General features: G+C 47.2%; 1 protein-coding gene across 1 annotated transcript; it reads right to left on the bottom strand.

Annotated features, from left to right (window-relative positions):
• Positions 1-1,007: 1,007 nt before the first annotated feature.
• GNA11 (G protein subunit alpha 11) lies at positions 1,008-15,709 on the bottom strand. Its single transcript, XM_068661350.1, has 7 exons — positions 15,513-15,709; positions 11,359-11,543; positions 9,583-9,737; positions 8,879-9,007; positions 7,438-7,567; positions 6,472-6,625; positions 1,008-4,878 (listed from the first exon to the last, which is right to left on the bottom strand). The coding sequence occupies exons 1-7, from the start codon at positions 15,646-15,648 to the stop codon at positions 4,688-4,690; spliced, it is 1,080 nt and encodes a 359-aa protein (XP_068517451.1). The 5' UTR covers positions 15,649-15,709; the 3' UTR covers positions 1,008-4,687.
• Positions 15,710-16,091: the final 382 nt, after the last annotated feature.

Here is a 16,091-nt window from a genome sequence, read left to right as displayed (position 1 = left end):
AAAGCTTTTACAGTCATCCATCTCTGGACTCCTAAAGGGAGAAAACTAAGCAGTGTTTCATGTTTCAGACCTTGCTTCTAGCAACGAGAACTGGAAGCAGGTGTGATCCCACTGAAGTTTCTCCTATAGGCAATACATACCCTTTAAGAACTGTGCTTGAAAGGGGCTGACACTACAATAAAAGGTACCAGCAAACACTGACAACTCCACAATTGCACTGCAAAAATCCTATATGTCTAGTTGCCACCATGGCATCTCTATATTTTAAAACCCTTCTCAGCCATTCTCCAAAACTGAGAACTATTATTTGTACAGCATGCTGTATATTACATATTATACTGCATATTATACTTCGTATTTGCCAAAGCAGATTTTGCTTCTGCGCCTCAGAGTCCTGATTTTCTGAGCAGGACCAACCCTGTCAGCTAGGTCAGTGTGCTTCACGCTGAGATGCCCTGCAGGGCACTGGAATTGTCCAGCCAAACAGAAAGAGGGGAAGAAGAGGAAGAGGGGTGAAGAAGAAATACATGCACGATTACCACGGCTTTTAGGAACAAAATTTATTCCAATTTCAAACAGAGAATTTATTTCAGGAGAAAGATATGAAAATCAATTTCCATCAGATATTTCTGTAGTAAGGGTTGGTGCCCAGCAGTCAGAGTTGGATCATTCCAAGAAACAATCACACTCCTAGACTGGAATGAGACAGTTTGGAGCCTGAATAGAACCTGACACTGGGCATCGTATTCAGAAACTCCTTTACCCTACCCTCTTCCCTTCCCCCACCCCAACACGCACAACAATACATGCATTGCAAATGACAAGGTTTAAAAACAGCATTTTATATAGTATCTTTTTAAATAGGATAATGTTTAAATTGTCTTAAATCAGGATCCTATAATATACAAGTATAACCAAATAATTTCCACCACATTGGCACTTGTAAAGAGTCTCTGGCACTACTAAAGAAGGGGCATTGGCACAAACCATACTTTTTTTTTTAAAAAAAAAAAAAAAAAAAAAAAAAAGGGTGCTGCATAACACACTTTATCTCTGCTGGACTTTAACAACCCGGGCTCTGTACAGTACAATACAATGGTCAGCACACTCTGGAAGGTTTTTGTTTTTTGTTTTTTCCTTCTGTGTGTGAGAGTGTGTTCTGTTTTTTAAAAAACCAATAAAACACATGAAGAAAAACCATAGTTGAACGCAAGGCCAACATTGCTAGGAAGCAACAACAACAGACCAAAGAATCCAGCTCCAGGAAAAGGGGAGACGGGCAGGAGGGGCTGGAGCAATCTGACACGCCAAAGCAGGAAGGAACTGCTGGCTCACCAGGTGGCCAATCCACACAGAACGGTGCAAAGAAATGGGATGGTCCTCTCCTCACTGACTTCAAGTTTCAAACTGGTTCAAAGTACATTGGTTTCTTCAGCAGAACAAAAATAAAAAGTGCACAAGGAGCAGAGGTTAGCCAAGAGACCACTTCCTCAGACTCAGACTTCAGATTCCCTAAAAGAACCCAATGCCACCTCTTGTCTGAGCTCAATCTGTTACCTTGACCCATGGAAAGTTCTGACTGGCCTCACTTTCCGAAAAGATGATATAGGCAAATTGGTTTAAGGTTTGGCACTTTCTCTAGGGCAGGCGTTTGCCAAAGGGCCAGCCAACAGAGATGTGAACCAGTTCTGCAGGAACGCTTCACTGGCCAAGCTGGAGGCACACGAGCTACTACTTGCTAGAAGCATGTGCCAGCACTGGCGTCTCCTCACACATAGCACAGACTGCAGACAACTCCAAATTACGTGTGTAAGTCTGACCCATTCCTCCCCTAACTGAAAGCAAGGTTTCGGGAACACAGGAGTCAGCCATCGCATAACATTTGTCCTTCCCCTTTGCAGTGATAATCATCACACCGGGCCAGTTACTGGGCCAACAGCTACACCAAGCACCTGGTCAGCAAGGTACAGCACACGCCTAAATCTTGTGCTGCCAGCCTCCCACAGTTCTCTACCACATTGCAGATCCACTCTGCAAGAGACAGAGAAGCAAAGATCCCTCCCCCTCTGCCAGGGCAACAGCTCTTGGAGGAGGAGAGCACTCAAAACCAAAAAGTTACTGATTCAAGTGGGAAGTACCACCATCATTCATCTTGGAAAATACTTCTGGCAAGTTATTTCCAAGAGCCTCTATTTCTCTGTGCCAGGCCCATTGCTGGCAATAGTTGTAGTGTGAACCATTTACATGAGGATCAAGGAAGCAGAAGAGGCTGGTGCTGCCATCTGCTTCAGATGAACAGCATTTAGAATACACGTAGATGACTATAAACTCCTCTTTATAGGACAGTCTCTACAAAATGGACCATTTTGGCATAAAGACAAAAAAAAATGCAATAAAATTGATGCAAAACTGTCTGACACACGGGAATCCCTCTCATTTCTCCCAAATGTTAAATGGAGTCCAGAGCATGGCTAAAGAGGTGCTGTATTCCCCTCAGCATCACCACTCTGTCAGACTGGCTCTTCAACTGTTGGTCCCATGGCTGCTGTTCCAGCTTAAGCTCTCTGATCGCACTTGGCAGAGCTTGCTTTCTTCTGTAGTGCTCTGAGACATGCAGAGGCTTCCCTCAGCTATTCTGGACAAGAAGGGCCTAAAACCAGAATTACTCAAAATAACATCCCTCCAGATTTTAGTGTTCTAGATCAAAGCATCTTAAGGATCTTGGACAGTAAAGATCTACTCTTACATGATGTGTAAAACACTGATGTAGTGCTCTGTCTACAAAAGAGACAAAATATCAACAGCCCCCTTCAACAGTGCAGTCCATTTAATCTTTATCTACCGGCAGCCTACTAACCTCCAAGGGGGCAAACTGGTTGATCCAGAGAATTTGGACCCAACGCTACTTTCTGGAATTGAAATAGAAGCATTAGTGATAGCTAAAACACACAGGTCCAGAGGTGGGTCAGGTCTGTTTCCTACTCACTCCTTGTCTCGCCTCTGCAGTTGTCATCCAGGCTAGCGTTATTCAGCACGTTTCTCCACTTGCCTTGGTGCCTGGAAAAAGCTGTCTAATGTGCAAAGGCTCCACTTCCTTCTGCTTAGTGGATGGAGTTTTATTTGGCATCTAGAATCCAGAATTACTTCCACCCCTACCTTCCACTCACACCGGCAAACCCTGCTGCCTCTGCCTCTACTCTCCAGCTAAACGAAAGTGCAACCACAGTAGGGCTTTCTGGATTCCATAGCAGCCACATGCTCCAGCCACGACTACTATAACTCGATTATCACATGCACCCTGGAGCAAATATGTGTGCAAGTCCTCCAGAGAGGATCCATACTTCTCTGAAGAGAAACACAGCAGCATGTGCCTCGGGGGAATGCATAAACAGGAAAGAGAAAGTTGCCACTCCCTCCAAGAGCTATCCACAACCTTTTTAAGTAAGAACTCTACCTACGTCCTGAAGTCTGTGACCCACCAGCTCTGGTCCTCCCTAAAAATCTGCAAGCTGGACAGGACTGAGGAGTTCTTACAAATCCATTCAACACACCGGCACGAAATGCAATAAACAAGGCTTGTTTGCTACTAGCAGCAAGAAAAAAACTAGAGGGTGGCACAAGACTAAGATTTTCAATCCAGCCAAAATCTGATGTTTAATTGCCACTATTACTTAGTGTGCTTTTGACATTTGCTGCATAGAGAAGTTGCTCACTTGATGTCACGTACTCTGCTCAACAGAATGGAGAGTTACTCCCCGCAAACTGAGCCTCATGTGTGCGCACATGCGCTTGTGGTGTGGGGGGATGTGTGTATGTGCGTGAAAAAAATTAAAATAAAATAAAAGAACAATTACAGTCAGGCACTTCCCCAGGCTCAGCAGCTATTGCTCCAAGAGCATCCATCATTTGTAGTCCATGAGCAAAATACAGCAACATGTAGCAAACTACATATAGAACATCAATAATTTAAAAAAAAAAAAAAAATCACAGTCTCCATACCTTTTATAATTGAAGAAAAAATAGCTCAGAACTAGAACATATAAAGAATGGAAAAGTGATGGCTTTTTTTTTGTTTGTTTGTTTTGCCTTTTTTTTTTTTTTGCACAACAGTTGGAGAACAATTGTTCTTCCCCAACATTTCATCACAGTGAACCATGGAGCGTGTCCTGGGGAAGGGAAGGGAAAGGGTGGGAGGGAAGCAAGCAGGATTAGCAAATTACACCAGAGGCACCCTATAGCACGAGGCACAGGGACCAGTAGCAATCCACACTCCCACAGTCCAGTGAATTCACAATCTTGGCTGGAAAGTTATTTTTTCTACATACACCATGGGAATGAAAAGGAAAAAAAGTGGCTAAGCAACAAAGGAAAGCTTGAGATGAGACTGCCTTAGCTGTTTGGCAAAAATTAAGAAGTGAGCAAGGTGCTGAAGAAATGAGGCATATCCCCGTTAACTGTGAAATAAAAGCAATTTGTTAAAAGTATGAAATCAGCTACTCTGTGGACAGAGACATGAGACTCCAGGATAACACTGAGCACTTGCCACTCCACAGATCAGACAATTTGCAATCATTACATCATCAAAAATTAAAACTTTTTTCCTGTCATGTTTAAAATTTCTTTTTTTTTTTTTTTTCCCTGTCTTTTCTTCACAATGAATCCTCTCTAGGGCCAAGAACAGAGCAGGTCAAACCAGGTTGTATTCCTTCAGGTTGAGCTGTAGGATGGTGTCCTTGACAGCTGCAAAGACGAAACGGATGTTTTCTGTGTCTGTGGCACATGTGAAGTGAGAATAGATGATTTTATCGCTGTCTGGATTTAAATCCACAAACATCTTGAGAATGAACTCACGGGCTGCCTGTGCATCCCTCTGCGGGCCTGCAGCAAACAAAGAACAGTTAACAGAGTTGTGCTAAGTACATCCCCTGGTGTGAGCCACCAGAATTACTACTGGTACACTTTTTCTTATGGGTTCCATGGCTATAAAGAAGAAATTATGATCACTTATTGCATAAGAGTCCTAGAACCTGAAATATTTTATGCTCTTCACTTACCTAGACCAAAATCTTTTTCTGACATTGAGAGTTCTGACAGACACCAATGCATTACTTCAGACTGCACTTAGAAACACAGAATTTGGTATAACCCTGTTCGTGCTGCTTCCGTTAGATAACAGATACTTGATACATGTAACACAATTACCTCCTCTGGTGTTAGGATCTATATTTCTCCTTAATATATAAATGGGTCTTACGCTCTGAAGGACACAACTATGCTAGGCGAACAAAGGTCATCTTCAGCCAACTCTGTAGTCTGGCTGGTCAACTGAAAGGAGGTATGAAGTGGAAATTCTTGTCGCTATTTACTTCATATTGCTGACAGTTCCTCAGAAAAGTCACCTTTTCTGAGTCACCACACTGATATTCCTTTCAGCGTTCTCACATTCTCCATGGCAAGGCCCATTTCGTGAGAGGTGATCTGATGGGCTACCTCCCACTCGTGAGCCATGCAGCATTCCTGGAACAGCTACAGCAATTACCAAGATGAAAAAGGTGAAAGTATATGGCACTTCCTAAAGTTGCTATCTTGTCTCCAGCTGTTGAATTATATTAGAAATAAGCGCTATTCGACCAATAGCCATAGGCAGACTGTGCAAAAAAGGCATGTTTTCCACCACTGCTGATTTCTGAGTGCCTGTGCTCTCAGACAGCAGGGGGCATGAGACTACAGAAGTGGGAGAACAACTGATAAGAAGCAATTGCATTTGTCATTTAAAGGAAGCAAGCTGTTTGCAAAACAGCAATTCTGCCTTCACCATTTTAAGTACGTAACAACAGAGTTAATACATGACAGCACGGAAAGAAGCGTGTTGCCTGACCTCATGCTCCGCTACGTTCATTTATTTTCAACCCTGCACAGATGTACTACCAGAAGTGTAGAGCTGGAAACGTCATTTTGGCTAAGGAATTTTGTTTCAGATGGGAATTTCTGTTTCACATAGATATTGGTTTTCTACAGCTGCATACAGCTCCCTATTAGGAATTGAATGCTACCTGAGGTTTTTCAGCACCAACATGTGAACAGCTATTTGACCAGTCAGGTTCTCAAAATGAGGACTCAAATTGTCTCTTGACTATAGGGTTAAGATGCCCAGTATGCCAGTGAATTAGCATGTCTATAAAATAGGTTACATGCACAAGCATCCAGGTAGTCAAGTTCCATCATTTAAAGCACATATTAATGGAAAATAATTTTCAATTAATCATCTAGGAGAGGTTCATTAGATCAGATCTCTGTTATCTACGTATGATCAGGACATTTTTTTGACATCTGCTCATTGTAGGTATTCCTTTTGAAATTAGGAGTTTTTACCCCCGTCTCTAGATCTGATTTTCTTTAAAAAAAAAAATCCAACCAAACCACCCCCACTTCTCCTTCTAAATTTAGTGTTCCTCCTTAAAAGCCACTCACCATCAAACTCTGGGAAATAGTCAACAAGATGGGAGTACAGGATCTTGTCTTCCAACAGATCCTTCTTGTTCAGGAAGAGGATAACAGATGAGTTTTGGAACCAGGGATAAGTGATAATGGTTCGAAAGAGAGCTTTACTCTCTTCCATCCGGTTCTGAAATAAGAAAGAGCAAGCAGTTTTCACAGATGAGGATCAAGATGCCTTTCTGCTATTTGCACGCATAGACAGATCTGCATTGATCTAGCATCTCAGATACTGTACGCAGAATACTTTGGTCCCAAGTAAATTCTGGATCAAACTGATCAGGTAAACAGAGAGCAAATGCAATGTCTAATGGATTCAAGTTTCATTTCATTGGCAAGCCGTTAATATTAATGGACTTTTACAAATCATTTTACACTTTGTGCAGTTGCATGAGAAGACTGGCCATGGTAGTTTGTGAGATACTACCTGTTTTATCTAGTAGAAAAGAATAACTATATTCACCTTATGCAATTTTTGTTAATCCCTTAGCAGGCATAAAACTCAGTATTGCATCTTCCAAGAGACCAGTCACTATCTAATAAGACAGCAGACACAGCACAAAGTAATTCAGGTGAGGAAAAGAGGAACACGGGAACAGGTAATTTCATGATCACCCCTTCACATAGCACAGTACCTTCCAAGACACACAGGACTCCGCAATCGCAGAGTATTTCTGTATCATTTGAGAAGTACAGATAATTTGAAGGTACCTTCAAATTTGAAGGTACATGAAGGTACATTTGAAGGTACCATGAAGGTACCATGCTCCGCCCTCAGGGACATCATCATCCATTGAGGCTCATGTTCTCTTCACAATAGGAAGAACTGAAGGCCAAAACCAACAATTCTTGCTAATCCAGCACTTTGGTACTGACCTCCAAGAAGGCAGAAAGACCCCCTTTCCCGCCACCCTCCTGTAGGGCTCCCACTCTTTGGCTTACCTCATTATCAGACTCCACCAGAACTTGGTCATATTCACTAAGTGCTACTAAAAACATGATGGAAGTCACATTTTCAAAGCAATGGATCCACTTCCTTCGTTCTGATCTTTGACCTCCAACATCCACCATTCTAAGGAAGAGAAATACATACAGTGTCACAGAAGTAGCTGCAATTCTCCATCTGAATGCAGAGGACCAGCACACAATGAGAACCAACGCCACTCTTCACCATTCAAGATAACCTGGCACGGGGATGTAATAACACGCGCTTGCTAACAAAGCCATGAAGTTTACAAAGTATCCTGTTCCAGAAACATGTCCATCTCTTGAATTTGATAGAACAACGTAGTATCATATTCAAATTCCAAGTATCAGCATTACCATTTTAGTTGCACTCTACTCTGGTTTGTTAAATAGCAGTCTTGGATCTGAAAAGACAAATCTTTCAAAACTCTGGTCTGTCACATTAGCAAATTTGTTTTTTCTATTAAAGCACCTGCTTGTCTCAGAATTTCTCACAGAGCATACTTTAGTAACACAACTTTTCTTAGAACCTGCTGTGTAACACTTACACACCTCAGCTTCTCAGTTCTAAGTACCACCTGGACAGTATGCTAAGGTTATTTTGAAACCTTTTACCTATTTCATAGGTCAGCAAACCAAAACAGGAAAAGTAACTTTTTTGTAAACCTGTAATTGAAAGGATTAAGGGACAGGATGAAGGCTTCTTTATTCCTCCCTTGTATTATCACTACTGTGGTAGACAAAGGAAGGGAGTAGTAGAGAAGCAGAAAAAAATTGCTTTGCAATTGAAAAGCATGTCGTTGTGCCCTTGTATGCTATGCTCACTTCCCAGCTTAAGCCTCCAAACAACCATGTATTGCTGCAGCAGCAGAGGCAGCAAGTTTTGGAGCCCTAGTCCGAGGGCACAGAAAACCATCTCTGAGGGCTGATCACATATAGGCATCACGTATAGTTTGCACAAGCAGCCTGTACTTGAAGGAGAAATTAACAGTAGAAGTTGCTTGAGCAAAGCATTTTGAGTCAAGCACCACCAAGAACAAGCTCACCACCACCACCCTGGCCACTCGCTGGCTTAAGCTACTGATAGTTCTCTCAGCTGCATTACAAGACACCACTTCAGCCCCAGGTGCCAGCAAGGTAATCCTTCCCAGGAAGGACAGCGATTCCTGATAAATGGTTAGATGTGCTCTAAAAATTCACCTTCTGTAAGGAAAAGCTCCAAGCCGAAACATCAACTTAAGCTACAACAAATGCTAACACCGTTCCCCTCAGCAGGTACTTCACAACACCACAGCACATACGTTCACACAAGCCTCTCAACTCTGCATCGGGACACTCCAAATCAATCCAGAACTCATCTCTCCTGAACCTGTGTCATTCCTCTCAGTTCAGTGTGACACGAATACACCTTCCGTACCTGAAGATAATATTCTCTAGGTCAAAGGGGTATTCTATGATACCGGTTGTAGGAACTCTAACGCGTAGCACATCTTGCTGAGTTGGTAGATACCCTGGAGTAGCAATACGATCCACGTCGCTAAGATAGCTAAAAGAAGCACAATTGAAAAAGAAAAAAAAGAAAAACTACCTTAGGTTGCAGCACAAATACACAAATTTAAACACTGTTACATTAAGTCTTTGCCTAGCAAGAAAGTCACTTGAGCCATTTCCAAAATGCAATGTGAAAAATAACAAAATATATCTTTGGGGAACAGTAATTCACCTGCCATCCCTTTTGGAGGATAAACAGGTACATTAAGAACAACTTTATCAACTCTGTGTAGGTGTGTGGAAAACAGTCTTTACTACAGAAAAGGTTTAAGTACAGTGGATGCTTATGTTTCAGAATCGAGTTTCACCTAAGGCTCTGTTATTGAAGAATTTATCTATACAATCTATGTAGCCAGCAGAGACCATGCAACTTGTTTAAAACACATAGCAAGACTCAAATGCCTCAGTGAGAAAGTACTATGTATTTTAAAGTAACTATGTCATGGAATCCACTGCAGCGTTCTCATCCTCTGAAACAAACTCTAGACTTCAAAATAAAAAAACGGATAGTTTTTATTTGTGATAGCATCGCTAGCATCTACCAGTACTCACCAGTGGTTAAGTACTTACTATTTAGCTGAGTCAGAAAGCTGATATTCTCTTCTCCTGTCATAACACTCTTGTATTCCAGGGTCATTCCACAATGTTTTAATTGCACTTACGTAGGGCTGCTCAAATGTCATGACCTTTTCTACATCCACTTCCCTGATCAGGACTGCATTGGCCTGAAGATTGAAAAGCAAAAACCAAAGCAAAAGAACTCTCAGATGAACTAAGTCCCTGTATTATGACTTCAAGGATCCACGCGCTGGCTGCAAAGACCAGAGGAACAATGGTAAACTATACACCTGAGACATCAGAGCTCCAGTTTCCCTAGATTGGTATTACACGGAGAATTTAGACTTCAATACGGTTGGGGTGGGGGTTATTTGTTTTTATAGCAGACGTCAGCAAAGTTCCACCAAAGAATCACAGAATAAAATGCAAAATGGCAGCAGGCTTCACCTATCAAGATGCTACACACCGTTAGATCTCTGTGTTTTGAAACAGCTTCCAAGGCAGAACATCCACTGGAAAGAACCCGACTGCCCAGCTTCGGAGGAGGCTAAACTACATTTGGACAACAGGCTGTTACGCTGGGTTTCTTTCTTTCTTTTTTTTTGTTGTTTTGTTTTGTTTTAGCATACTTCAGCCACAGTCCCTTTTGAGAGAGAAAATAAAAACAGCCACTCTACAATCTATAAGCAAAGGAAGGACTACAACCATCACAGCTGCCCTGGCATCCATGAAGTTACTATCCGTGCAAGTTTGCTTTCTGAAATTTTTGGTGCACTTGCAAGAGGAAAGAGCTTCTGCCTATACTAGAAAAAATAAAAAATAAAGCCAAGTTCTGCACTTATCGTAAGTGAAAGGTGACAGACTATAGCTATCAAAGTGCCTCTGCCATGCCTCAGGGAAAGCACAAGTAAGGCAAGCTTCCTTGCACCCTGCCTGCTCTCAGCACTGATGCTGCAGAGCCTCCCTGAAGGCAGAAAAGGTTTTCAGACTTGGGGACTCCCAGTGTGACACCCAGTCCCTATGAACAGTTAGTAAAAATCAGCTCCACGCTACTGTGTGACAGAACAGATTAAACATGATTCCACTTAAAATATTAGGACATGAAGCATTAAAGAAACAAAACTCCAAAAACCTAGCCTCTTTGTGCACCCTCAACACCCCCCTGCAAATAACTAAAATTAAGACCAGATTTTGCTGAAAAAAATTATCCCTGAACCCAAGGTAGGTAAGTCAAACCATAGAAACCTGACTCAAGCTGAAGCTGAGACCAAAACTCAAGAAAGTTAGTACCTTTGGTCAACGCTTATCAGAAAACCTGATAGCTTGCAGTAACAGCGATAACTTGAAACGAAGGTGTCCAGCATGTACGGTTAGCTTCCAGTTCAGATGCAACTAGCAATTCATAGTGAAAACCCAGCACACCTACAAATGCTGAACCCTTGAAATAAGTAAACAGAGCCCATCTTCCTACCTCGTGTTCCAGTTCCTTGCTCCCACCACCCACTACGTGCAAACCATCCTGAGAACAACTTAATTTGGACAAACAATGATTCTTTCCCCCAGGCAGAAAGTTGCTTTATCCCTCAACACAACCTAGTAAATGGAGTCAGATATCAGCAACATATCATGAAGAGCTGTCCTTCTGCACACACGCCAAAAAAAAAGGGTAGAAGAATTCAGGGAGGTTGAGACTGCAGTGCAGAAGGGCACAAACAAGCAGGAACTTACCCGTCAGAACCCAGAACTCCCACTATCTAAAAACACGTGCAAAAATTGTGAGAAACTCACCTTGTTCTGTTCATATTTGTACAGAATCTTCAGGGTTTCCATGGCCCTGATCATGGACTGCATGGCAGTGAAGATGTTTTGATATACCAGCTTGGTAAAACCCTTTTTGTCCTCTTCAGAGTAGCCTGAGCCATGAATTATACGCATTTGCTTAATGAACGTGCTTTTTCCACTCTCTCCAGTGCCTACAGAACGCAAGAGAGAGAATTAATAACCGTTTCAAGCAAGGTTTGCTACAGAAGACAGCAAGCTTACATCCCAGCACACCCCAAGGTCCCTACTGCTGTACCCAAGCACCTGCTGCCCATCCAGGTGCTTTTCTAGGGACTTTTGGAGCACCAAAAGACATCCTGGATGGCCCTGCTCGTCCCCACTGCAAACCCAGGAGCACGGCAGGCAGACGGCTCGTCCTTTACAGCAGCCTCCAAAAGCACCTCGGGTACTTATTCCAAATCTCACGTTACAGCCACTCCCCTGAGGCCTGCGTCAGGAGGCCCGTGCCCGTCACACCTGAGCTGTTCCCAGATCCCAGCGAGATGCTGCAGCCCCAGATGTGCTCCCGAGCTGGGAAATGCCGGGCTGGCAGCAACCGGCCCGGGGGAAGCTTCTTTGCATGGCGGGGAGCGCGCTGCCTTCCCCTGCTGTTTGGCACCTGCTGCTCTTGGCCATAGGGATTACACCTCTACGCGGAAAGGGGTCGAACACAACAGGAAAGTCAGCTCCAAGGGAGAAGAGACCCCACCATGGGACTCGCTCGCCCAACTGTCGTGAACAACCCAGTTGATGCATCTGCCAAGTCACTCACGCTACCATGCAATGAAACACGGTGCCTGCTCTTCAGGGCTGAAACGATGACCCTCGCCACGGCAAGACAGAAAGCTGGGGGCAATGCTCTGCCACAGAAACCTCCGAGGCCGCTCACAGCCTTTGAACATTGCCGGGTTCAGAGCAGCGACTGAGAGCACAAGGAGGGATGCTGCTCGCAGCTGCCCAGCCCTGGGCCACAGGCGGACTGCCTGGCGCAACCTCAGGCTTCTCGCCCTGGAGGAGCTGGGGCCAGAAGAGCAGGCGGAGGGCAGGGCGGGCGTCGGTGCCAGCCCCTGCTACGCCTGCCTCCCGCAGCCCACCAGGCAGCCCCCGCTCCTGCTGGCACGGCCCCAGAGAAGCCTCATTTAACTGCTGAAGGCCGACAGCTCGTGGGAACAGCAGGAACTTCATGATGTGGTATGTAGAAGGGGAAACGCCATGGGAGGAAGGGCTCGTGCCCTCACACAGGCTCGCTACGCCTCAGCGGGCGTCGGGGCAGTGCCTGCAGCCTGCAGGACACGCGGCTCCCGGCACTGCTGCCCAGGGGCGTGTGGCCTCGGCCCAGGTGCCACTGGAGTCCTGCGCAACTCATCCACCTCCGCTGGTGCACCTGCTGGGAGCTCTGCTCGAGCCTGCACAGTTTGCCATCGCCGTGCAGCGCCTGCAACTCGAGAGGCAGCTGAGCGGGTCACTGGGAAGGAGAACTAGCGCCTGCCCCCCAGTAAGGGACAAACCCTTTCCGTCTCCAGGCCCAAAGCCCCGGCAGAGCCCAGTGCTTCCCCAGGGAGCTGCCAGGCACTCGCCTCGCACCAGGGCCTCGCGCAGCACCGCGCAGTCGCTACTCACGAGTGCGTCCTCAGTTACTCACATCTATAGTGCCAGGCTAAAAGGCAAACAAATAAATATGCTCAAATAAAGGCAGCCAGCACACAAATAGAAGCAGCATGTTTAAAATCAACTCTCCCCATCTCCAAGAACTGACAGATTTTTTGTCAGCCTCGTTAATAAGTAATAATAATAAACGCTAATTTCTAACACTGTTAGCACGCAGCAAAGCGTCCCCATCTCAGACAGAAAGCTGCACCACAAAGGGGGGAAAAACTGGAAACTGAAATCTTCTGTGGTTAAGCACACTGTGGTGAGAAATACTTCCTTGTCTTTTACCACAGCGACCAAAGCAGAGAAAAGAAAAAAGTGGTGCCTCAAAGCTCTCTGATAATGAAAACATAAAACAAACCTCGGTGCTAGGCATTTACCGGGCTTCAGAGCTTGAAAGCCCGAATGCAGACTCAGCCTGTCGCTCCATCACCATCCGCACTAACACTATTACTATTTTATTCTATTTTTCTTTTTAAAGACAAGTCCTGCTTTTGTCTAGACCATAAACAATACTGAGCAGCACTACACCAAACCTTGTAAGCTCCAATGAGCGTGGCCTCCTGCATTTATCAGTACAATAACCTCATTTTTTGGTGTGACAATGGGGAGACAAGGAGATCGTTTGAACTCGTCATTTCTTGTGTCAACGCGCAAAAGCAACAGTTTCCCATAAATTACTAATGCCCCCCAATACCTGTCAGACACCTGTAAATACATTTATTCAGCCAACGGTATCCCAGGCTTAATTGCAAGAAAATCCAGGGTAATTTTATAGAAAGCATCCTTCCCCCTTGTCAACGCAGTAAAAAGACCGATGACTGCCCTACACCAGAGGCCAAGGTACAATACCTCAAATTCAAATTTCTTATTGCCGGGTTCATCACTGAACAGCAGCATTATTCTTCACTGCAAGTTTCTGTTTTAGGCTTTGGACTGTAACTAGGTGTAGAAGGAAAAATTAACAAGGCTTCTACAACGCAGGAACTCCCCCCATGCACACATCTCTTTTCACAGTTTGGAGTATTTGGAAAAGCTCCTCTCACAGGTACAATCGCTAACGGTTGTGAACAGAAGAACTCCACGTAACAACAAGATGGAAGAAATCCACAAACCCCTGCACATGGCGGTTACATCGAGAGACAGAACACCCATCACTGGCCACGACTTCAGGTGGGCAACGTGCAGTGCTGCGCCCAGTGCCGGGCAGCCAGCAAGCACAAAGGAAGGCTCGTCTTTCCAATCACCTCCCACAACCAGGAGCATCGCTATCTCACGTAGGTTTTATTTTATCTTATTTTTGTTTGTTTGTAAATCTAATACTGAATTTTATTTAACTGTATCTTCCATGAAAAAAAAAAAAAAGTTTCCTTGAGCAACTTTAATTTCTTTTCTGAAGTGAGATCTTTTGCTCCAGTGGGATCTTCTTAACCCAGATGAAGCCTATGGCTCCAACCTATTTTGAAACAACTGCTTCTTTGGGATTGCTCTAAGGAAACACGAAAGCAGGAGACCCGTTGCCCAGCTTGCAAGAACCTTGCAGAAATGGACGTAGCATCTTCAAAGCTCACAAACTTCAAGCCACTGCTTTTTACCTTTCACCTACAGAACAGCAACGCGTTAACTGCCAGGGTTATCTTCACACCTCGTGAGGCTCCAGTTCATGGTATGAAGGAAAGGCCTGGCTTTCACGTAACCATCACCACCGTGCAACACGGCAGGCTTAGAGATATCCAAAGGACTGGGCAGGCAAGGCCTCACCTCACTTACGTGGAATTTTACACCTGCTTTTCCATAAGAATCAACCCAATTCCTCACCTGTGCCAGAGGGGCTCGCCCACCGACTGCAGACCCGAAGCCAACAACCTCCGCCCGCCAGAGCCACCTCGCATCTCGGGGCGGCGTTCGGCCAAGAGGCAGCATTCAAACACCGGCGGCGCTGAGCCACGGTACCCCCGGAAAGCTCTCGCTCCGGTTCGACTCGGGGGCCGCAGGGACGCGAACACCGCGCTCGCTCCCGAAGAAAGCCCCCCGAGAGCCCCGCGGGCCGCCCCCGCACACCCTCCCGGCCCCCCGCAGCCGCCCGCCCGCGCTCCCCGCTTCGCCCCTCCCCGGCCCCCGGTGCCCCCCGTTCCTCCGCGGCCCGGCCGCCGCCGCTCGAGGCCGCGCTCCCTCGCGGGCCGCCCCCACGTGCGCGCACCTCGCACCTGCCCGCGGCGCGGCCTCCCCCCGCCTCGAAGCCGCCGGCGGCGGGGAGCGAGCGGGGAGCGCCGGGCGGCCAAAGGGCGGCCCCGGCCCCGGCCCCGAGCCGCCCCGGGCGCCGGGCGGGGACGGCCGCCGGCTGCCGCCGCTCCCCGCCACGCCCGCGCCGCCGCCCGGAGCTGTCAAGCGGCGGCGCCGCCGCCCGGGCCCCGCGGTGGCGGCCGAGCGCGGAGGCCCCGCGGGCCGGGCCGGGCCCCGCCGCTCCTCACCCAGCAGCAGCAGCTTCAGCTCGCGGCGGGCGTCGCGCTTGTCCCTCCGCAGCTGCTTCTCGATCTCGGCGTTGATGCGCTTCGACTCCTTCACCTCGTCGCTCAGGCAACAGGCCATCATGGACTCCAGAGTCATGGTCCCGCCGCCGCCGGGACGCCCCCGCCCGCCCGGCGCCCGCCGCCGCCGCCGCCGCCTTCCGCGCGGCCGGGACCCCGGTCCGGCCCGGCCCCACCGCCCCCTGCCCGCCCCCCCCTCCCTCCCTCCCTCCGCGGCACCCGCCCGGCCCCGGCCCCGGCCCCTGCGGCCGGGCCTCGCAGCAGCAGCGCCGCGGCCGCCGCCCCCCCCCCTCGGCGCGCTGCCCTCGCCCGGCCGCGCCGCCCGCCCGCCGCTCCCTCCCCGCGCGGCCCCGCCGAGCCAGCGACGAGCCGGCGCAACCCAACCCGCTGCCGCCGAAAACAAGCGCTGACTGACAGCCGCCCGCGCCAATGGGAGAGGCGGAGCGGGGCGGGGCGGGGCCGGCGCGGCCGGGGGGGGCGGGGCTCCGCTGCGACCGGAGCGCAAGCTTGGTTGGCCGCGAG

The sequence above is a fragment of the Anas acuta genome, chromosome 26, assembly GCF_963932015.1.
Source record: "Anas acuta chromosome 26, bAnaAcu1.1, whole genome shotgun sequence".
NCBI lineage: Eukaryota > Metazoa > Chordata > Aves > Anseriformes > Anatidae > Anas > Anas acuta.
The sequence above is the reverse complement of the archived record's forward strand: the minus strand, read 5'-3'. Positions and strand labels throughout refer to the sequence as shown.

Coding starts and splice junctions, on each gene's coding strand:
- GNA11 (XM_068661350.1), bottom strand. CDS start 15,648: ATGACTCTGGAGTCCATGATGGCCTGTTGCCTGAGCGACGAGGTGAAG. Junction 7,568..8,878: donor CTAGAGAATATTATCTTCAG/GTACGGAAGGTG, acceptor TCTCTTCCTTAG/AATGGTGGATGTTGGAGGTC. Junction 6,626..7,437: donor TGGTGGAGTCTGATAATGAG/GTAAGCCAAAGA, acceptor TTCTTATTTCAG/AACCGGATGGAAGAGAGTAA.